Raw genomic sequence first — 24,045 nt, 5'->3', positions numbered from 1 at the left:
ATAATATTGAAATTTGAAACTTCCACATCATTGCATTCTGTTTTTATTCACAATCTGTACAGTGTCCCAACTTTTATGGAATTGGGTTTGTAAGAAGAATGGCATCTACGCTAATATTAGTCTCATATTAGTCTCTTTGTTTATCCTGAGGTTAACCGCAGTTCACTGAATCCAGGCCATATAGAGATCTGATGAAGGACCTGCTTCTAGATGCGACAACAAGTGCTGAAAGTATCAATTAGTCCCTCCCCTGTGAAGGCCTCCGTCCCATCCCTTACCTCTCTACAGATAAAACGTTGCCGGGATAGTTCCGGTTTGAGTGGCTACTCCGATGCGATACAAATTCAAGATACAAAAAGTGTTTTTGTTTTTTCTTAAGGAAGGACTGCATGCCTGCAGTGCGCATATAGCCTATGTTAAAACAGGCATACCTGTGGTGTGGGCTCTTAATACGCATGTGCGCACCATCAGCGTTATCACAGGTTTGCGTTTTTGAATTTTACTTAGAGAGAACTTAAAGGGCTTATTGCAGGTTAGAGGACCCAACGAGTCAATGCATAGAAAAATAATGTGGGAACTAAATTTTCTTTAAAATATACTTAGAAATATACTACAGAAGCTTCTAGAGTCGTTTTTGTGAGAAAATTTTACTTCCACGTCTAAAAATGGGCGTGGCGGGCGTGACGCAACGAGCGGGAGAGTGGTCGATTCAAACAACAGAAAAACAATGGATCGCAATGACATTTCGGATGCTGAGGAAATACTCGTATGACGGACCAAGCCATAAAGTTATGAGCCTGCTATGCTAAAGAGAGCATGGACGGGCCAGCATAATGTTAGACAGAACGGTCAGAGACAGACTGAGTTGTGGTATGAGGAGAACAGTGGAGAACAGGACAGGTGTCTTTTGGTGAGAGATGTGCTTATGGATATACACGTTCGCTAACGATATACACTGTGCTCCCAATATTGTACAGATTATTATGATCCTGCAATGACAGGCCAGCAGACATTAGTATGTTTAGGGTAGATTTATACTATTAGATGTATACAAACTATACTTGAGTATATTTCTATTGTAAAAAAAGCATACTCAGGTAAATTTTTTATACATATTTTTCACCTGGGTTATAACATAAACAGAATATCAAAGATTTGAGTATTTAAACAACCAATTTTGTTTTTCAATTACAAGTTGCCTCTATTTAGGGCATGACTAAGTTACCTATCACACTATTTGATGCTATTGGTATAGTATACGACGTATCAATATTCTTGCTTCAGCATCCCATGTTGAACTCCATCATATCGGCGGGATGATAATCATTTGATCTGAAGTGAACGCTACTGTCACGGATCGCGCCTCTGTGGCTCTCTCCGCTCATCCTAGAGCTCCGTCACCAGAGTATTGAACTACATTTCCCATAAGCCCTGTACCTAGGTCTAATCACCGGAACAGGTGTTCCTCATTCACCTCCCTATATAAACAGCCCGCTGACTAGGGATGGGGAAATGAAGCTTCATGAAGCAATGAGGCTTTCCCCTGACTGTTCCGGGAAAAGATTCAAAGCTTCGAGAGTGTCGAGAACACCGCCATCTGGTGCTTATTTAAAATAAAGCAGCCCGAAGCTCTAGCAGATGAAGCAACCACAACACACTACAGTTTCAATGTTATGTGTACAAATAAAAACCTTACATGTTTGTGTTTTGTTCATTTGATAAATTCATTTTCCCATTAAAGTGTGACAATAAAATATAATATAAGCTTATATTATTCAATAAGATTTAATGTAGGATTTAATGTAATGTCTATCTCTCTGTACACACACACTGTACTCTAACACACACTATAACTCTTTTTTGGCTGTTGCCATTGCTCTAATACAAACCCCGAACACCAACACCCTATCCCCTCGCTCCTAATCCCACCCTAAACCCAAATACCAACACCAAATAACCTTAAATCCACCAAAGTGCAAAGATTTTGCAAAAACAAAAAAGACTAAGTGGTGAAAAATAAATTTTGGTTATTTAATGAATTATATTTATTAACTTTCAAAGTACAGCACTCTCCTCAAACACCCATCAACCAGACTGAGGCAACATTGACTCGTTAAAGTTCGAGCCTTCTAACACCCAAAGCGAAACTCGCACGTGATCGGACAGAAAGTGAGGCTTCATTTGTCATCGATCACGTGACTTTGGGAAAACCAATACACACCCCGATACGGGGCTTCACTAGAAAGTGTGTCGCATATGTGATACGCGCTTCGAAGCTTCAGTGTCATACGTAACATCACTACCGCTGACTCCCATGCATTGCGAAGTCTTGTTTTGCCCCGGCTAATATTACTGAGCGGGTCTACTGGTTATTGAATTACCCGTGTTTTGACCTGTAACTGTTCTACGACTCCTGTTCCTCTGTTTGCTGCCTGCCTTGACCTTTGCCTGTTCTAGTTGGATTACGGATATTTCTGCCTGCCCTGACCCTTGCCTGGTATCGTTTATGCTCTTGGACTGTCTGCTATATGATTTATGCTGATCCCTGATCTCTGCCTGTTTGACTATTCTTAATAAACTACTGCAAATGGATCCGAATGTCTCTGACTCTGCATCACAGCTACACACGACCTTGTTTTCTGAAGCCAATGAGAAAGAGAAATCTGCACCAGGAACGAAAGATATAGGCTATAGCACCACTGTCCCTTTTCTTGTAATGGAATTTGTGGACTCGATCTTAAAGTCCTGACAGGCCGGAGTTTTTGCAACCTCCACAAACACAATAATTTACCATGACAATGATAAATTAAAATATAAAAACTACTGAAAGCACACTGACTGACGACCGCTCTCACTGAATACTAGCCTACTCTGCACTGAGCCGAGGCTGAGGCTCCCAAACGTTACTTAAAATGATGCGATGTTGGAAAAAAAAAGCAGTTTTTACGAGCAGTCCAAGAAACACTCAATTTATCTTCTATCTTCTGCCCTTATGTTGTTTTAAAACATTTTAAATCCTGCATTAACTTTTCATATTTTATTTCCATACAAATTATCTATAAATTTAGATTTATCTATTTTTTTTTACCTGCAATATGCTTTTTCAGATTTTTCTGTCAAAACGGTGTCATGTTAGCGGCCCCTGAGTTAATAACTGATGATTGTTGCAACGGAGATGAATCAATCAAAGCTGACTTTAGCTGGAGATTAAATTTATTCTAGATCTGCAGTAGAACCAGAACAATCTAACAATCTAAAGTAGAACAATCTACTTTAATTTCCTATTTTCATTGTAAAGCCATTTTGGAACAATCGTTTGTTAAAAGTGCCATAAACTGTAAATGAAGATGACTTGACTTGACGTGTAGTTCACATAAATTGTAAGGTTTTCAATTCATAGTTGAAACAATTATGAACAATTCATAGTTGAAACAGTTATGAAACATAGTTTCATAGTTATGAATAAATTTGGGTGGATTCCTGTGGCCTCTCTTTGTATTAGCCACTGTTGCTACTGTACATCCACAAGATCCTAAGGTATGGCGGCCAATGAGAAGTCCTGTCCTTCTGGAACTTGGTACTAGTGGTCATACATTTGCCCTTGAATATGTCTCTTCAGTTGTCAGTTGTCCTAGCATCCTCATCTGATGGCATTGGAAATTTGTTTGTGCTAGTCCATCAAGATCCAAGAGTCAAAGATGGGCCCTGCACAAAATTGGGCCTTGGAATGTGCTGTTCACTAGAAAATGATTTAAACATGAATCTGGTTCTAGTTAAACTCACTAATGGTCAAGTGACAATGGATAACAGTCCACCGGAATAGAATAGTGAGTGAATTGTGACTTAAATTTTGGTATGTTCTTCACACAAATCTTTCATATCCATTTAGAAGACTATTGTACATAGTTGTAAGGACTACATTTATAATGTGTGTATGTGTACTTTTGCTTTCTTTTTGAAACTTCACAGCCCCATTCTGCATTCATTCATTTTATATTGATCAGGGCCCATATTCACAAAGAATTTTAAGGCTAAAAGTAGCTCCTAACTGGCTAATTTAGGAGCAACTCCTAAAAATAATGGGCGTGTCACTCCTAACTTTAGGACTCCTAATTTTTTTCACTAAGAGTAATTCATGAAGCATTTTAGCCCGAAAAGTAGCACTTAAGTCTGGGACAGCTTAAAAGAAGTCGAGATGACTCCTAACTCACTAAGTCGTATTCACAAAGGATTGTAGCGACACCAGCGCCTCTCGCAGTCGTCCAGGGTTCGCGACACAAGCGGGAATGCTGCATTCATCTGCAAAAAATCCTCTCCCATCTCTCACGTTTTTCAAATATAGTTTTGCTTGATATCCCAGTGCCGAATTTCACTTTTATTATGTTTTTTTTTGTTTGATTTTTTTCTAGCACCAACTGGGCCAGCAGCAGATCCTGCGTCCAGTTGGGCTTTCTTTCCATTTTGGCGAGTTCATAATCCACCGTCATTCAACTATTACATTACTTCAATAGGAGCAACATTTCCTTGCTTTAAGTAGTCTAGTTAGCTAATAGAATGTCAATTAACCAAGCAAGTGGTAATGCAAGTGTCATTTTTCATTATTAGGCAAGTGAAGGTTTTCATTATGGTATTAGGCACCATTCACATATACCGCCTAAAACGCAAGGTGAGCCGCGTTCTCCCGGTGGTTGCGCTCCGGTTGGTCCTTGTCACGTAACCTACGGTGCGCTCCATATGGACGCGCTTGGAAAAAACGGGCGCGCATACCCCGTGCCTGCATTTAAAATAACGACAGACATTTAGATGTCGTAATTCCATGATTTGTTGCTGTGTTATGTTCCGCATGATGGCCCTGTCATCTAACAACCAATCACCGTGATCATTGCGAGGCAGCTCGTGTATGAGAATTGTCATCCATAGCAATGAAGACTCACTCTTATTAGGAGTTGTCATTTTTCCTTACTAAGAGTAGGTCTGAAAGGCGTTGTGAATAACTTTTAAGAGAAAACTCCTAGCTAAAATATTTTAGTGCGATTTAGGAGTACTCCTAGTGGTAAGATAAAATTATTTGTGAATATGGCTCCAGGATTTTAGCTAAACTCAGCAGGGAAGTGGCACTCCTGGGCTAACTTAACCTAAAAATTCCTTGCCAGGAGTTTTAGCTTAGAAGTGATTCCAGAACATTTTCAGTGAACTCTGAGCAAGGAATGGATGGAAAATCCCATCTTAGTGAGGAGGTGTGGTTGACCCCGTTGCTAGGTATGAGTCATCATTTCAAAAGCTGTGATTGGTTGATCCTACAAGTTTGATGAAAATGAACTTTTGGTGATAATGAGCAAAGGATGTACCCTCAAATAAATAAACATAATTCTACACTCTAATCTTATGCAGACTGTAATTGTAAATAAGATTTCACATTCAAAAAAAATATCTGGAAAATGAATAGTAAGCTGTAGTAAGTAATAGTAATAGTAAGCAGGTTATAGCCTAACATTATATCTAAAATTTGTGAAAACTTAAGCTCATTACACCCTGTTCAAATAACGATTTGTGTCTTTTTTGCTCACATTAATATCCTAGCTGGCATATTTTGTACTTTCACTCCCATATGGACCCCATTGAAAACAAGATGGCCTATCTCGAAGGGGCTGTCCTTAATGAAGTAGAAATTGCAGCGTTACAACTCAGTGTGGTCTTAACGTGAGTAACACGGCTCAGCTTTTATCAATGTCTGTGATTACTGGCTGGTCTATTTATGAAGGCTTGTTAACAAATAGGGGAACTCCTAAGCCAATAAAAGTCCTCTTCCCTGCTCTTAGCAGATCTCGCCTTAGGAGCCCTTTTAAGCGCTAGGAATCTTGAGGAATAGCTTTTATATTAACTGGGATTTTCGCGTCACTTTTTGGGGAAATTCTAAGAAAATGTCATGACTCTGAGAATTTTCTTAGAATTTGGCTGCTAGGAGCCACTTTTTGCACAAAAATTCTTTAGGGATACGGGCCCAGGACAGGATTTGCGGAACCCTTCACTACATTCTTGACCACTTGTTACAGGAATACTAAAGTCATGATTTTGAATCTTCAGAAATTCACACTGTTTTTCATTTGATTGACTGTTTTGCATTTAATTATCCTTGCAACAAACAGATCTCCACGCCGAAACAAATCATTATCCTTAATTTAATCTTCTCAGGTATATTAGTGAGCATGCTCAAGAGAGAGAAAAGGAAAGTTCAAGATGTTACTTCCCAGTTGGCACAGTTACACGATCAAAACCCATCAACCTGCAGTTCATCACGGTCACCCACAGGCCTACAGGCGGATGAGAGTGAAAAATGCGATACCTCTCTTGATTACAAACATGCTCATCATTTGATAACAAGAAAAAGGGGTGAGTTACCACAAACCAGATATTTATAGCCCTATATTACATGGTTTTCACTACATACCCTATCCTGCCTATGGGCCAATAGGAGCACTGTGGATGTTTCTCTCACTCTTTTAAATAAGGTTCAAAATCATCTAGACAACTCCTAGGTTAGGTTCGAATACTCTATGGATTTCTCATCCGCTTTTAATACTGTCCAACCTTATCTTATTTTAAAGCGCATCTGAGGTTAGGTGCTAGTAGTTGGATGATTTTATGGATTAAGTTTTTAAAAGGTCGCCCTCAGTGAGCCTGTGTTAATAATAATGTTATGTTGGATTGCTTGGTTTTAGATAATGGGGTACCACAGGGATGTGTACTGTCTCCAATACTTTTTTTTCTGTACACATAAATAAACTGAAGTGCAATGACGATAACCTTACCCTTATAAAATATGCAGATGATATGGCATTGATCTCATGTCAGAAAGAAGTACATTTGAGTACATTTACAGTATTATCTGGTTTGAGAGCAGTTCCTTACATCTTATTATTGAAAAGACAAAAGAGTTATGTTTGAGAAATCAATCAAGAAGAGTAGATACCGCATCTGAATATAAAGTTGTCATAAAGGAAAAAACTGTAGAGCAGGTCTCAAATTTTAAATATTTGGGTACTATTATAGATGAGAAACTTAATTTTGAAAGTAGTGTGGAGTACATTCATAAAAAAAAGCATGAACGCCTGGGTCTCAATTTTGAAAGTAGTGTGGAGTACATTCATAAAAAAGCATGAACTCCTGGATCTCCTTAGGAAACTGAGAAGCTTTAATATTAGTCAGCAGACCCTAACTGTTATATTGATCAATGATTGAGAGTATTCTCATATAGAATATTGTTTCATGGTACAGCAATCTAACATTCAAAAAAAAAAAAAAAGAACAAACAAAAAATTAATCAAACAAGACTACTGGACAAAAACAACAGCCACAGCCCAGGAGTGCCACAGAGCTTTTTCGATCATTCTATCGGAAAAATGGCAATTGAGATTTTTAAAGACAGCACACAGCCTCTTCATTCTGCTTTTGAATTGCTCCCATCGGGACATAGACTAAAAAAAAAAAAAATCTTTCTTACAGTGTTTAACTATAATATTTTTTGTATTTGTGTTGTTGATGTGTTACAGTGTTAAAGAAAAATTTCCACTCTGTGAAAACAGACTGGACAATAAAGTTTGATCATATTGCATGCTTTCAATTGCCTAACCACTCGAACAAAATGTGCAGATTCACTGCCAGTTACTCAAGCCTGACTAATTTCATTTATAACCGCTGCATTATCCAGTTCTTCCATAAGGCTGTGTTGTCAGGTGTGCTATGTTAAAATGATTAAATTCCAAAAAAAAAAAAAAAAAAAGTACAAATAAATGCTACAAATAAGAAAAGTTCATAGTCATGTCAGGCCAAAACCTCATCTCTCAATATTAAATCATTTTTGTGTTATAAAATGAATGCTATTGGTCATCCTTTATGTCTGTATGTGGGTTTTATAAAAATCTATTTAACCAATAAAAAGCATTTAAAAGAGGTTGTGACTAAAAATCCATTGGATCGTCAAACTGGCAAACAAACTCCAAACAAACAAACAAACAAAGTTTGGAGATCCCTGCTTGTTTGTGATGATAAATAAGAATATATACATATATAAATCAATAAAGATGTTTGGTTAAGTACAGCTTTTTTTTTTTTTTTTTTTTTTTTTGAAGAGTGCAGAATAGTTTACTACGGAGCCCAGGAAGTCACCTGTAGAGAGAAAAAAAAAAACAATCCGTGGCGACGGTTTTGCAATCCGTCCCTTCTGTTTATAAACTGTACTCACGAATTCTTAAACTGTTCCCTCAGTTTAACAATTCGTGCCCACGGATTAATAAACCGTACCCACGAGTTCCTAATCCATGCTCTCAGATTTGTAAACCATGTCTTCAGTTTTTGCAATCTGTACCCACAAATTCATAAACCATGCCCACGCTTTCGTAATCCGTACTCACGGGTTTGTAATCCATACTGACGGATTTGTGACTCGTCCCCCAGAGTGTGCCGCATGATTCAATGATGCGGGATGCATTGCATTGTTTTTAAAAGGACTTCACATACAAAAAAATAAATATAACACAAACACAAGGTTATAGGCCTATAAAAATAAAACATTGATAAATTATTTTTTGATTAACATATTCCTGTCTTAAGTGAACTCATTTATATTTATAAATGCAAATAATAGGCCTAATAATAATAATAATAATTAGGCTATTATTATTACATTTAGGCTACATATTTAGATATAAGACGCTTTTATCCAAAAAAGAAACAAAGCAATTCGTCAAATGTCAGTCATAATACAGGTTAGGCAATAATAATACAGGGCTAAGATTATCGCAAATAAACACAAGATTTTGACGCATATCATTATCCAAGTGTTTGTGCACAAAAAATAAATAACATTTAAAAAATTGATTTTAAAAACAATGCAATGCATCCCGCATCTAAACAGGAGGCCTGGTTGAATCATGCAGCACACTCTGGGGGACGAGCCACAAATCTGTGTACGGATTACAAACCTGTGAGTACGGATTGCAAAAGCGTGGGCACGTTTTATGAATTTGTGGGTACAGATTGCAAAAACTGAAGGCACAGTTTACAAATCTGAGAGCACGGATTACGAACTTGTGGGTACAGTCAAAGTCCTTTTAAACCGTGCCAGAGACTATTTTATATAAATAGTCTCTGGTACGGTATTAATCCGTGGGCACGAATTGTTAAACCGAGGGAAGAGTTTAAGAATTCGTGAGTACAGATTATAGACTGAGGGACGGATTGCAAAACCGTCGCCACAGATTGTTTTGTTTTTTTCCCCCACAGGTGACTTCCCGGGCTCTGTAGTTTTCGTCTTTGCATCTAGTTAAATCACATATACTGTTTTAAATATCCTGTGCATAATGCTTTTTGTATCATGAGATTTCAACAACAAGAAAACGGAGTGCCCATATTGCTGCAATAAACTTTATATCCTGCAAGTTGATGAAAATGTAATGCGACTGTTCCAGTGACAGAGAAAATATCTGTCATTTGCTGGTCAAAAAACTCGTAACTTCATTTGAGCTTGATTTTCATAACCATAGCTATTTAAAGCCACAATACCAACTTCAATGACGATGAACAAAATTATAAATGTAACGCTTTTGTTTTTGCCTCCGTTTTTCATGAGCTGAACTCAAAGATGTGCACACAAAAGGCTTATTTCTCTCAAATATTTTTCACAAATCTGTCTAAATTATTGTTAGTGAGCACTTCTCCTTTGCCGAAATGATCCATCCACCTCGCTGTAGTATATCAAGATGCTGATTAGACAGCATGTTTATTGCACAGGTATGCCTTAGGCTGGCCACAATAAAAGACTACTCTAAAATGTAATGCATGATTCTCAAATAGTAACCAGAATATAATTTTATTACAATGATATGTTCACATGACCTTATTTAGAGACCATGTTTGCATGATCTTAGATCTTAGAGTAGAGAACAGTCTCATAACTTTACCTAACTATGCACTCTTTCTCTTTCAGTTCCGGAATTATCCGTTGGTAAGCAGGCAGCATTTGAAGTCTTTCTGAGGGACCATGAAGACCGTTTAACAATTGAAGATAACAGGGCTGTCCTACAACAAAGGTCAGTGTGTGCTACAGTATCAGGATCCTATCCTGACTGTCTTGTTATCTGATTTTTGCTTGTGTTTACTGTGTCTGAGTTTGTTTTGTGCCTGAGAATATGTCTCTTTATTTTTGTCTGCCATGTGCCCTTTTGTCAGTGTCTTGTCTTGATCCTGCCTTTTTGTTATCTTTTTATTAGTTCATTTACCCCACCTGCTCTTCCTCGTTACCCTCCTAGAGTCCTATTTTCGGCCTTATTTATTCTCTCTGTTTGGTTATTCTTGTGTAAGATTGTTGTGGTGGTTTTCCCCTTTTAGGTGCCTGTCTGTTCCTATCAGTCTTACCTGTTCCAGTGTGGTACTCCAGCCTAGCCAGTTTCCTAGTGCTTGTTCTGGACTGTTTCTTTTTTCCACATTGCAAATCTGAGTGTTCGCCATCCATAAACCCTCACATGACAGAACAATCTGTCAAAAAGAGGACTCAGAAAAAGGACCCCGCAGAGCTACTACGTATAGGCATCTTCCTATTCCCATCTCCCAGCCACCGCTCGCCAAGAAATTGAGAGTTTCAGCAAGCTCTTTTCTCTCCAGATGAGGGGGCCACTGTTAAGTAGTTTGCCTCTGGGTTGTGTAGACTGAGTCAAATTCTAGCAGTTTCAGTTGTTACCACTTGGGTTGTTACTGCAGTAGAATGTTCTGTCCTGTTGGATAGTCAGCTCATGCTTGTTCAATCCTGGAATTTAAGAACATTTATTTGTGCCCGTTCTCATCCCAAAGCCCCATATAGGACGCTTTTGCAAAAGCGTAAATATCCAACGCACATGGCACCCTTTAACGTGAAATGAGATGCAGATATATTTGGGCAGAAGGCGCCCCCTAGTGGTCTAACCCTTACCCTACACCATACCTAAACTTAACCATAACCGAAGCGTCTCATTAGACGTTAAAGGGTGCCATGTGCGTTGGATATTTACGTTTTTGCAAAAGCGTTGTATATGGCGCTTTGGGATGAGAATGCGTTGTTTATTTGTAAAACTACCATACATTCCTTTCTGTGATTTTTCTCATGATAAGTGACCACACACTTTGGTGACAAGGATACCACTGGTAAACACATGAGAGTTGTATAATGGAGTGATGGAAGAGAAAAGTCGTTTCTAAGTGAAGCATTGCAACTTTTGGAATAGTAGCGGCGTTTGATGAGAAAACAGTCATGGGAAGAATACTGTGAGAGATACTGGATAATTACTTTTAAAGAAACTAGCATTGACAATGCTGTGAAGCAAAGAGCTATTCTCAGTTGGAGGGTTTGTTTAAGAACCATTTCTACCCAAAGCCGAGATGGTTCAAGATAGTTCAACATTTCAAGTTTGACTCGCACTCAAGGAGGCCTGATGAGAGAGTAACTAACTTTGTAACTAACTCATACAGCATTGTAATTATGGTGATATACTGCAACAGATGATGAGAGACAGACTTGAATGTAAAGTTAATGATGAACCGATCCAAAGAAGATTATTATCAGAACAAAATCTGACCTTTGATAATGCACTGAAAATAGTACTCTCTTTGGAGACGGCAGATTAAAATGCACAGGACCTGCCGAGGAATAGCATAGCGACAGCATGTCACAAGCTGTGCAGCAAAGAAGACAGCAGAGTGAGTTGTGAAGAAGGAATGCGAGCTAGTGCAGCATTTAAGTCCTGTTATACATGCAAGAAAATAAATCACTCCTGATTGTAGATTCAAAACAATCTAAAATTAGTCACATATCATGAGCTTGTAGAAATAAGGGCACAACAGCCATTAGAGATAGAAATCATAGATGAAAGAGCCATGGACAACATCATTGCATATAAAGTGGAAGAAAGTGACAGCGACAATTCTTTTGATAGATTCACACTGTCACGGTGTGGTGCGGGTTGAAGAAGGAATCCGAGAGAGAGTGCTCTAATTCAAACATTTAATAAGGAAACTCCATGGAACTGATATATACAGGAAGGCAGGTAGGAAATCCACAAAACACAGCAAACATATACATCGACCGACAAAGACTGACTAAAACAGAGGGAACTAAATACAAGGAGAAATCAAACATAATGGGGTGAAAACAGGTGAAACAGATGAACAGGACGCTGAACGGGAGGCTGATGAGGGAGTGAGTTCAGGTGTGCAGACGAGAGGATCATGGGAAGTGTAGTGCTGGAGACGCAGACAGGATGGTGCAGACGAAGGGCTGTGACAGAACTCCCCCCTCCCGGGAGGCGTGACCTCACGCCGCATAACAGAGGAAGGAGGGGGGACGAACTGGGGGCTGGGCGGGGCGTGGCCAGGGCGGAGCAGGCTGAGGGCGTGGCCAGGGCGGAGCAGGCTGAGGGTGTGGCCAGGGCGGAGCAGGCTGAGGGCGAGACCAGGGCGGAGCAGATGGAGGGCGAGACCAGGGCGGAGCAGATGGAGGGAGGACCCCTGGTGGAGCCGATGGAAGCGGGACTGACAACACCAGGGGGCCGACTGACAGGGGCGGAGCAGATGGGAGAGGAGACCAGGGTGAAGCAGAGGGACAGACGACTTTGGGTGCTGAGGAGGGACCGAGGGACCAAGGTGACACCGTAGGCTCAGGTGACAGAAGTGACGACAGGGGCACAGAGGGACACGGTGAGGCCAGAGGGAGTGAGGGCTGACGGGTGACTGGAGGGAGTGAGGAGTCCGACAGAACCGGGGGGGTGACATGACGGGGCGGAGCCAAGGGAAGGAAGTCCAAAGGTGAAGGGAGGATGACGAGGGAGCGAAGGGAATCCGGAGGGTCGAAGGAGCCTGGCCGAGGTGGTGGACTGAGGGGCCATGGAGGAGCTGAGGGAGGTAAGAGCCACGGGGGAACTGATGGGACAGAGGGCCGAGGAAGTGTCCATGTGGAGGCGGTGCGAGGCGAAAACTGGGGATCCACAGACCAAGCTGGTTTCGGGGAGCTGAAGGGCAGGAGAGAAGATGGAGGACAGATGAGAGGAGGCGGGAGAGGGAGGCTGGGTGGGATCCTGGTCTCGGGCTCTGGCTGGACGGTCTCGGGCTCTGGTTGGACGGTCTCGGGCTCTGGTTGGACGGTCTCGGGCTCTGGTTGGACGGTCTCGGGCTCGGGCTCGGGCTGGACGGTCTCGGGCTCGGGCTGGACGGTCTCGGGCTCGGGCTGGACGGTCTCGGGCTGGACGGTCTCGGGCTCGGGCTGGACGGTATCTGGCGCGGGGTGGACGGTCTCTGGCGCGGGGTGGACGGTCTCTGGCGCGGGGTGGACGGTCTCTGGCGCTGGCTGGACGGTCTCTGGCGCTGGCTGGACGGTCTCTGGCGCTGGCTGGACGGTCTCTGGCGCTGGCTGGACGGTCTCTGGCGCTGGCTGGACGGTCTCGACGGGGCTGGTTGGAACCAGCAGTGAGGAGCATACGGTCTCTGGAGGGCTGGACGGAACCAGCAGTGAGGAGCATACAGTCTCTGGAGAGCTGGACGGAACCAGCAGTGAAGAGCATTCAATCTCTGGAGAGCTGGACGGAACCAGCAGTGAAGAGCATACAGTCTCTGGAGAGCTGGACGGAACCAGCAGTGAAGAGCATACAGTCTCTGGAGGGCTGGACGGAACCAGCAGTGAAGAGCATTCAATCTCTGGAGAGCTGGACGGAACCAGCGGTGAAGAGCATTCAGTCTCTGGAGAACTGGACGGAACCAGCGGTGAAGAGCATTCAGTCTCTGGAGAGCTGGACGGAACCAGCGGTGAAGAGCATTCAGTCTCTGGAGAGCTGGACGGAACCAGCGGTGAAGAGCATTCAGTCTCTGGAGAGCTGGACGGAACCAGCGGTGAAGAGCATTCAAGCGATGGAGTGGGGCTGGTGACGTCATCCACGGTAAAGGGAGATCCACATGACACCAGCACCCACTCCACATAGGCCGCAAAGTCCCCTCGAGGCCCGTCTCCGGGCAGGCGTGCCTGGGTTTCAGCATTTAGGCCTGCCCGGAAGAACACACAGAGGCTGGTAACATCATAGTGAACATGAGGTACCAAGTCCAAATACCTCCGTGTGTGGGCCTCGAGGGATTGATCCTCCTGCTCCAGGAGGAGAAGTTGTACAGCTGCTAAATCCATGTTTTGGAGGTCGGTCGATCTGTCACGGTGTGGTGCGGGTTGAAGAAGGAATCCGAGAGAGAGTGCTCTAATTCAAACATTTAATAAGGAAACTCCATGGAACTGATATATACAGGAAGGCAGGTAGGAAATCCACAAAACACAGCAAACATATACATCGACCGACAAAGACTGACTAAAACAGAGGGAACTAAATACAAGGAGAAATCAAACATAATGGGGTGAAAACAGGTGAAACAGATGAACAGGACGCTGAACGGGAGGCTGATGAGGGAGTGAGTTCAGGTGTGCAGACGAGAGGATCATGGGAAGTGTAGTGCTGGAGACGCAGACAGGATGGTGCAGACGAAGGGCTGTGACACACACTGGGTTGAATACAACACATGAACATGCTAATTGACAGGCATAAAATGAAGCTAGAAATAGATGCTGGATGTAGTCTTACCGTTTTAAATGGGGATACATTAAAGGAACTGCGGAGAAAGTGGGGGAAAAAAATTTAAAACTAAGACTGACTGGAATGAAACTGGAAACTTATACAGGACAACAGATCAAAGTGAGAGGCACTTGTCAGGTTGTTGTTGAGTACCAAGTGTAAAAGAAAACACTCCCTATTGCTGTAGTGACAGGCAATGGTTCAAACTTGCTGGTTTTGCAGAATTCAAATTATCTTGGGACCAGATTAAGCACAACAGACAAGTACTGCAGATTCAAACAGTTGTTTGTTTGTTTTTTGTGGAGGGTACTGATGAGACACTGTGTGGACCATGCCTAATCCGGTCAACTGGAGTCCTTGATCAGTTTTCATTGATGTTCTATATACACTACCGGTCAAAAGTTTTAGATCGGTAAGATTTATTATGTTTTTAAAAGAAGTCTTTTCTGCTCACCAAGGCTGCAATTATTTGATAAAAAAAAAAAAAAAACAGTAATATTGTGAAATATTACTACAATTTAAATTAGTGGTTTTCTATGTGAATATATAGTGAAGTGTAGTTTATTCCTGTGATCAAAGCTGAATTTACAGCATCATTACTCCAGTCTTCAGTGTCACATGATCCTACAGAAATTCTTATAATATGATGTTCAAGAAACATTTATGATTATTATCCATGATTATTAAAGTTTTTTTTACATTTTTATTTCAGGATTATTTGATGAATAGAAAGTTCAAAAGAACAGAATTGATCTGAAATGGAAAGCTTTTGTAACATTAATCACTACCATTCAAAAGTTTGGGGTCAGTAAGAATTTATCTTTTTGATTTTTGGGGGAAAGAAATTAGAAAATACTTTTATTCATCAAGGATGAGTTAAATTGATCAAAAGTTACAGTAAAGACATTTATAATGTTAGAAAAGTTTATATTTTAAATAAAGGTTGTTCTTTTGGACTTTCTATTCATCATAGAATTTTGGGGGGGGAAATGGTACACGACTGTTTTCAACATTGAAAATAATAATTTGTTTTTTGAGCATAAAATCAGCATATTAGAATGATTTCTGAAGGATCATGTGACACTGAAAACTGATGTGTAATCAGCAACAGTAATGATGTTGAAAATTCAGCTTTCAAATTACATTTTAAAATATATTAAAATAGAAAATAGTCATTTTAAATTGTCATAATATTTCACAATATTACTGTTTGTCATTTTTTTTTCATCAAATAAAGCAGCCTTGGTGAGCAGAAGAGACTTCATTTAAAAACATAAAAAATCGTACTGATCTAAAACTTTTGACCGGTAGTGTACATACAAAGAATTTTCTTTCTGAAAAAAATAGGGCACTTTTTGACAATTTGTCAATCGATCAGTATTTAATGATGTCCTCCTTGATCAGTATTAATTGATGTGGCCATTTCATTTTCCAGGTTTGTTGAAGCTAAGACACTTGGTGAGCAAGTTAACCAGATCAGGATCAGAGTCAGTAAGTAAACTCTAGACCTTTTTGTAGCCAGATTTGGACACTTGCCATTTAGCATATACATTTAATCCAGTTCAATTTATAGGTTGTGATTCAAGGGGGGGAAAACGTCCTCGGGTTACGACTGTAACCCTTGTTCCCTGAGAAGGGAACGAGAACTGCGTCCAAGTGACACTTTGGGGGGGAACGCCCCTCAGCGTAGCGTCTCTGAAGCATGAATGAAACTAAGCCAATCTCCGATTGGATCAACGTGATGACGTGATGTGTGACGACACATAGGCGGAAGCATATATAAGGAACCGGCACACACAACATGTCAGCTTCTGTGATGAAGCAAGCGCTCCCAGGCAGGGGAAGGCGTGGCCACGAGACGCAGTTCTCGTTCCCTTCTCAGGGAACAAGGGTTACAGTCGTAACCCGAGGACGTTCCCTATCGAGGGAACTCAAACTGCGTCCAAGTGACACTTTGGGGGAACGAGTACCCACTACGCCACAACGCGCCCTGCCTGTCCTGGTGTGAAGCTGCTCACAGGCACACTCAGGACGCGAGCACAAGAGAGCCGGGTGTCGACGGAATGTCTAAGCTGTAAAACCTAATGAAGGTATGTGGGGTTGCCCATCCAGCTGCATCGCAGACTTCCTGGATGGGGGCCCCTGCGAGAAGGGCCCTAGAGGATGCTATGCCTCTAGTGGAATGGGCCCTCACAGCCAAAGGTGAAGGCAAACCGCGCACCTGATAAGCTGTGGAAATCGCATTGACAATCCAGTTGCTGATGGTTTTTTTTGAGGCCGGAAACCCCTTTTTGGGCGACCCGAAACATACCAGCAACTGGTCCGCCTTCCGCCATGAAGAGGACCTCTGAATATATATCCCTAGTGCTCTGACAGGGCAGAGCCTATGAAGTCTCTCCTCATCCGCCGTCAGGTGAGGTGGGGGATGAAATGCCTGCAGAACCGTAGGCCGTGCCACATTAGATGGCACCTTAGGCAGATAGCCAGGCCTAGGGTGAAGGATGGCCTTAATGTTGCCTGGAGCAAACTCCAGGCACTCGTTAGATATGGAGAGCGCCTGAAGATCTCCCACCCTCCTCAGAGAAGTGATGGCCAACAGAAAAGCGACCTTCAGCGTTAGGTTCTTGGCCTCAGCCGACTCCAGTGGCTCGAAGGGGGCCTCAGCCAATCCTTCTAGAACTACTGCCAGGTCCCAAGAGGGAACCCTGGTACGAGCCGCAGGTCTCATCCTCCAAGCTCCACGGAGGAAACGTACGATCAATTAGTGTCTCCCCAGAGACCCATCACCCAACGGAGCGTGGAAAGCCGCAATGGCAGCCACGTACACCTTGAGCGTGGACGGGGTAAGACCGATCTTGGAGGAACTCCAGCACTGAAGCCACTGGGCAGTTAACTGGGTCAACCTCACGCCTCCTACACCAATCAATAAACACATTCCACTTTAAACCATACAGTTTTCTCGTGGAGGGAGCTCTAGAGCTGAGTATGGTCTCTACTACTCCAGCTGACAGGCCGGCCTCTAGGTACTGTGCCCCCTCAGGGGCCAGACCCACAGTTTCCATAACTCCGGCCGAGGGTGAAATATTGAGCCCCCCGCCTGTGTCAGCAGGTCCCTCCTGAGGGGAATCTCCCACGGAGGGCCGTCTAGGAGCAATATTATGTCCGAGAACCATACTCGGGCCGGCCACAACGGGGCTACCAACAGTAGACTGATCCCGTCGCGACGGACCCCTTCCAGAACTCCCGGGAGCAGAGCGATCGGGGGAAATGCATACAGACGCAGCCTCGGCCACGTCTGCACCATAGCATCCAGCCCCAGTGGGGCTGGAGGGGTGAGGGAAAACCACAGCGGACAGTGGGTCGTCTCTCGAGACGCAAACAGGTCCACTTCCACAGGGCCGAACCTCTGACATATCGACTCCACCACCTCGGGGTGAAGTCTCCAATCCCCGGGCCTCAGCCCCTGTCTCGACAGGACGTCTGCTCCCTGATTTAGACTTCCCGGGATGTATGTTGCTCTCAGAGACAACAGTTTCCCCTGGGACCACAGGAGGATCTGATGCGCCAGTCTGCATAGAGGGCGAGACCTCAGACCCCCCTGATGGTTTATATAGGCCACCACTGACATGCTGTCTGACCTCACGAGGACGTGATGACCTCTGAGGTCCGGCAGGAAGCTCCTCAGAGCCCGGGAGACCGCCAACATTTCCAGGCAGTTTATGTGCCAGGAGGAATGATGGTCCCGCCATAGGCCTGTCGTGAAGCGGCCGTCCATGACCGCGCCCCAGCCCGTGAGGGAAGCGTCTGTCGAAACGGTTTTCCGGCGACATGGCGCTCCCAACACTGGACCTTGGGACAAGAACCAAGCTTTCTTCCACATAACCAGAGAACGAAGGCATCTGCGCGTAACTCTGATTGTGCGGAACGGGTTTCCCCTCGGGGAGAACCCCTTGGTTTTTAACCACCACTGGAGGGCCCTCATGTGCAGCAGGCCAAATGGAATGATGTTGGACGCTGCTGCCATGAGTCCCAGCACTCTCTGGAAATGCTTGACAGTGACGGCTTGGCCTAGCTTTATCCCAGCCACTGTGGCCAGAATGGACTCGACTCGCGCAGGTGACAATCGTGCCCGCATTACGAACGAATCCCATACCACTCCCAGGAACGTAGTCCTTTGGGCTGGTATCAACACGCTCTTCTTCGTGTTTAGTCTCAACCCCAGTTTCTGGATGTGGGCAAGAACAACATCTCGATGCTGAACCGCCAGCTCTTGAGACTGGGCCAGAATCAGCCAGTCGTAGTGTTAATTTTACCAGCCATTTTTAAATTTAGTTTCAGTTTTAGTCCAGTTTCAGCATCGCTTATTAGTTTTTATCACATTTAGTCGACATCATCCCATTTTTATTTAGTCTAGTTTTAGTCGACTATAAGTCGAGCATTTTAGTCTTTATTTTAGTCCAAGAAAACATAATTTTATTCGTTTAGTTTTAGTCAAAAAAAAAAAAACTGTCAACATTTTAGTCTAGTTTTAGTCAGGACATCATTTTAACCTTTTACTTTTTTGTCAGCAGATAATATTTAACATTTCCTAAAATTATTTCACATTTCAACATTTTCTCTCATCTTTTTGATAAAAAAAACACAATTTTAAGGAACACATGCAGACATGGAAGATGTTCTGACAATATTTGCATATTTATTTTGAACATTGTTAAGGTTCAAAGACACAAACACAAATGCTTGCATTAAAACAAATAAAATACACCTGACAAAGGAAACAAATAAATAAAATAAAGTGTATTATGAACTTAACACAAGTGCTGGCTGTTTAAAGCTAGTTCACATAGAATAATAAAATAAATAGATTTGAGGTCAATGTTGTGAAAAAAAAAAACCTCCAACTGATACAACAAAAGTGCTTTCCTGCCAGCTAGTTCACATGGTATATAAAGGTACAGTATTTAAGGTGAAACAAGGCATAGATTGCTAGAACGTATGAAATCTTTTTAACTAATCTTTTTAAAGCGTCTGTCTGCTTTAATCAAATTTAACTGAAACTATAGTTGCCCGGCCAGTATACTGGACAGTTAACTTCACATACAATGGGCTATATGCACGCATAAGTTCCGCATTTGACGTAAGGATGCTCGTCCATTTCCGGTTGTGTAGATTAAAGCGGAGGAAAACCGGACAAAACGGGATTATGGCAGAGTCTTCAATATTTACTGTCCTCCCGTCTTTGAAACGAAACGTACATACGTTTAGATGTAATTTTATATATAGTTATGTTTATTTAATATAATTTTAAAAAGAAGCATAAACACAACGAGGGGTGTCTGTTTTATCTGTTTTTGTGACTAACGTTTCATTAGTATAACCATGGAGTATAAAATTCAATATAAATTCTCGGTATTGCATTGGAGTCTACGATCGGCGGAAGTTATCGAGCATCCTTAATCCTTCACCGGAAATAACGCCGTGCATAGAGCCTATTCTATCAACAAGTGGCTACGGTCGCTACGTGCTAAGAAGCTAACGCAACATAGCCAGCCTGGATACTAAATGCTATGAAAGTTAGCCATCATTAGTTAGTTTATCATTGTAACAAAATGTGTCCATATATCACGTCTCTTCTTTCTCCCGAGCCCCGTGCAAAGCATGTTTTACTTTTAACCTGTCGCCGCCGCCTCACCGTGAATCCAGCTCCTGTCTGCTCCATGTGTGTTGTGTCGGCTACTCTGACTGTGCCCGCCCGCTCCAGGTTTGAACGTGGGTGTGTGTGGCCGCTGTGGCGGAAGAGCTGACGCGGAGGAGGCGGAGGAGGAGACAGGATTTGACAAAACCATATCATATAATAATATGTAATTTTCGTCTCGTCTTTGTTCGTGAACTAAAATGTCCATAGATTTTAGCCCACAGTCTTTATTTACCGAACTGCATTTTCGTCTCGTCTTTATTAGTCTACGAAAATTATTTCTGATTTAGTCCCAGTTATTGTTTATTAGTGGGGATTTTAGTCTCGTCTCGTCTAGTTTTCGTTCGGTAAAAAATGTGCGTTGACGAAAATATTTTCGTTTAGTTTTCGTTAACGAAATTAACACTAGCCAGTCGTCTATATAGTTGAGCACCCTGATGCCCTGGAGCCTCAGAGGTGCTAGAGCTACATCCATACATTTGGTGAATGTGCGGGGAGAGAGAGCTAGGCCGAATGGAAGAACCCGATATTGGTACGCTTCGCCCCCGAAAGCGAACCTCAGGAACTTCCTGTGGGATGGAAGGATGGATATATGAAAGTATGCGTCCTTCAGATCTATCGTGACGAACCAATCCTCGGATTGGATCTGACTCACGATCATGGGAATAGTGAGCATCTTGAACCTGAATCTCCTCAGAGAGCGGTTCAGATATCTGAGATCTATGATCGGACGCAACCCCCCATCTTTTTTGGGAACTATAAAGTAGCGGCTGTAAAACCCGGACTCCCTGTCTAGTGGAGGAATATGCTCTATGGCCCCCTTTGCCAGCAGGGAGTTTACTTCCTGTTCCAATACCCGACCCTGCGTCGGGTTGACTACAGTCCAGACCACCCCGTTGAATCTGGGTGGGTGGAACCCGAACTGCAGCCTGTACCCGTATTGTATCGTGCGCAGCGCCCACGGGGAAATATTCGCTAGATTTTTCCATGCATCGAAATATTTCGCCAAGGGAACCAGGCTCTCGAGCCTGGTTTCGGATATTAATCGGGATTCGTTCTCGACCGCCTGAAACAGATCTCCGGCAGGACTGGACCGAAAACGATTCTCGATGGGCGAACGCAATCGCTGCCCGTCCGCAGGCTCGTGGGGCGGACAAAGCAGCTTGCGATCGCTGGAAACCGATGCGTCCCGAAACGTACTTGACGGCGGGAGAACGACATCGATTTCCTGCGGGCTCCGCGAGGGAGACGACCTCAGTCGCTCCATCACGGGTGGGGCCGCCCGCAGAGATCCTAGCACTGCTAGGACCTCTTAGATGTTTTCTTAGCCTGCAGGACGGCCCTCAGGTCGCCCTGCTTGGCTTGCGGCTTAGATTGAGAGCGCCGTCTATGCCCCCAAGCTCCTTGAGGGGGGGCTCTAGACGCGACGCTCTCTCTCTGAACCTGCCTGTAGGTGGAGGAGCTGGTACCTGGCTGAGGCTGCGATTGCCCACTGGGGGCAGACTTCCTGGATACTGAGCGGCGAGGGAGAAATTGTTTGAAGGCCGCTGATTGATTTTTCGCCTCCTGAAACCTGTCGACAACGGTATTAACAGCGTCGCCGAACAGGCCAGAAGGCGAAATCGGGGCATCAAGGAGGAAAGCCCTGTCTTTCTCCCTGATGCCCGTCAGATTTAACCATAAATGTCTCTCTGAGACCACCATTGCCGCCATGGAGCGACCGACAGCGCGGGCCGTCTCTTTGGTGACTCGGAGAGACAAATCAGCGACCTTCCTCAATTCCGCCACATCCTCCGGAGTTGGTCCCTCACCCTCATCAATATCCTTAAGAAGGTCGGCCTGGTACGCTTGGAGAAGCGCCATGGTGTGACTCGCACCAGCCCGACCCGCAGCCATATATGCCCTGCCCACCAGTGAAGATGTTTCTCTGCATGGCTTGGTGGGCAGCACCGGGGCTTTAAAGGATGATGCCGACTCAGGTGATAAATAATTAGCCAAAGGCTGTTCAACCCGGCTGTTCAACCTGCATCATCCCATAACCATTCTCTCGTGCCCCCATGATATTACTATATTTTAATATAGTGGGATTGGAAACACGAGAAGAATGGGGTTTCTTCCACGATTTACACAACTCAGTATGCAAATCGGGAAAAAACGGTAAGCCCCGATGATGAAGTTGTTCCCTGTGCTGCAGGAAGCGCTCATCTAATTTGCTTTTAACTTGCACTTCCTGCTTTTCTTGTGGCCAATCGATCTTTAAATGAGCCACTGCACGGGAAACAACCTCTACCAGCTCCTCATATGCGGGGACACGGGGTGGCGAGTCATCCCCGAAGTCCCCACCCCCTTCGATGCTGAGCACGTCCACCTCCTCGGAAGCAGACAGCTCAAGCATCGGATCCTCGACTCGCGCAGAAGAAGCCGCCGAGCGGGCTTCTGCGCGAGGCTCGAGGGCATCGGAACTGTCCGATGAATCCCGAGAAGGTGCCTCAGCAGCCTCGGGATCCCCAGACAGATCCATTTGCGAGCCCCATGAAGAGCGTCGCCGCGCCGCCTCGGCGGACGCGGGTCCCGCACCACGGGGCTCACGAGGCAGACCCTCTTCATTGAAAAGGGCCAGCCGGGAACGCAGCACGCGGAGCGGTAAAGCCTCACAATGCTCGCAAGCAGCTCCCTCGAGAGCTGCCTGCGCGTGCTGCATTCCCAGACAATGTGTACACAGTTGGTGTGTGTCCCCGCCAGTGATGTAGCGAGGGCAAGGGTGCACACACCGCCTGAAATTCACACTCGCCATTATCAGATTTTAGGGAGATATACTCTTAGACAGACAAACAATAAATAAGACTGACAGTCACAGAGAGCGCTTAGCTGAAGAACAGAAAGCTGACATGTTGTGTGTGCCGGTTCCTTATATATGCTTCCGCCTATGTGTCGTCACACATCACGTCATCACGTTGATCCAATCGGAGATTGGCTTAGTTTCATTCATGCTTCAGAGACGCTACGCTGAGGGGCGTTCCCCCCCCAAAGTGTCACTTGGACGCAGTTTGAGTTCCCTCGATAGGGAACAATATAATTTCTTCTGCCTTCGGTTGAGTGTGTGGCTACTCAGCCTATTCAGCGAGCTAAACACACAGTAAGAGATGGTGGTTCTAGGAATGACAGCACACAGTTTTCTTCTCAGTGCCTTTACTGAAGACCTCTCTGAAAACACATTATTTAACAAACCAAGACATATTGCTGTGAATTTAAATGTTGGAAGTGAACAGAATTCAAGATATAAGAATCACAAAATTAAATTTTTTTTAATAACTCAGTTTTTGTCAGTTTGTGTTAATGCAGTTTATTGCATTTATTTGTTAATTGTGGTTTCAGTACACTGATTCACAGGCAGTAAAAATAATGGTCAACATATCACTAATCCCAATATTTATTTCACTATTCTGTAAAAGTATAACAGATCTTTTTTCTTTTTTTGACAGTCTGTATGTACAAGCTAACAACCTGGGTTTTAAGAAAAGCAGTGCTAACATTGACTTATAAGATATTGTGCAACCACATACTAAACAGAAGCTAGCAACATTAGCTTGGCTTAGATAACAAACAACTTTTTGCTTGTAAGAGTTAAAATAACCCCTAACAGAACATTTAGAAAACAAAAATGGCCTCTAATTACTTACAGATTATGGCATGACATTTTCTCAAACTGCGTGAAACAAA

General features: G+C 43.6%; 1 protein-coding gene across 3 annotated transcripts in view; it reads left to right on the top strand.

Moving 5' to 3' along the window:
• Nucleotides 1-24,045, top strand: part of kif6 (kinesin family member 6) — a 445,971-nt gene that overhangs the window by 63,220 nt on the left and 358,706 nt on the right. For all 3 annotated transcript variants that reach the window (XR_016146642.1, XM_089120092.1, XM_089120091.1), the window contains exons 13-15: nt 6,193-6,390; nt 9,986-10,088; nt 16,066-16,121. Coding sequence is in view for 2 of the 3 variants with exons in the window: in XM_089120092.1 (XP_088976218.1) it covers nt 6,193-6,390; nt 9,986-10,088; nt 16,066-16,121 (357 nt within the window). In the remaining variant the exon portion in view is untranslated. The remainder of the gene's footprint in view (nt 1-6,192; nt 6,391-9,985; nt 10,089-16,065; nt 16,122-24,045) is intronic.

Source organism: Pimephales promelas, chromosome 15, assembly GCF_988280905.1.
Source record: "Pimephales promelas chromosome 15, fPimPro1.hap1.1, whole genome shotgun sequence".
Taxonomy (NCBI): Eukaryota; Metazoa; Chordata; class Actinopteri; order Cypriniformes; family Leuciscidae; genus Pimephales; species Pimephales promelas.
The sequence above is the reverse complement of the archived record's forward strand: the minus strand, read 5'-3'. Positions and strand labels throughout refer to the sequence as shown.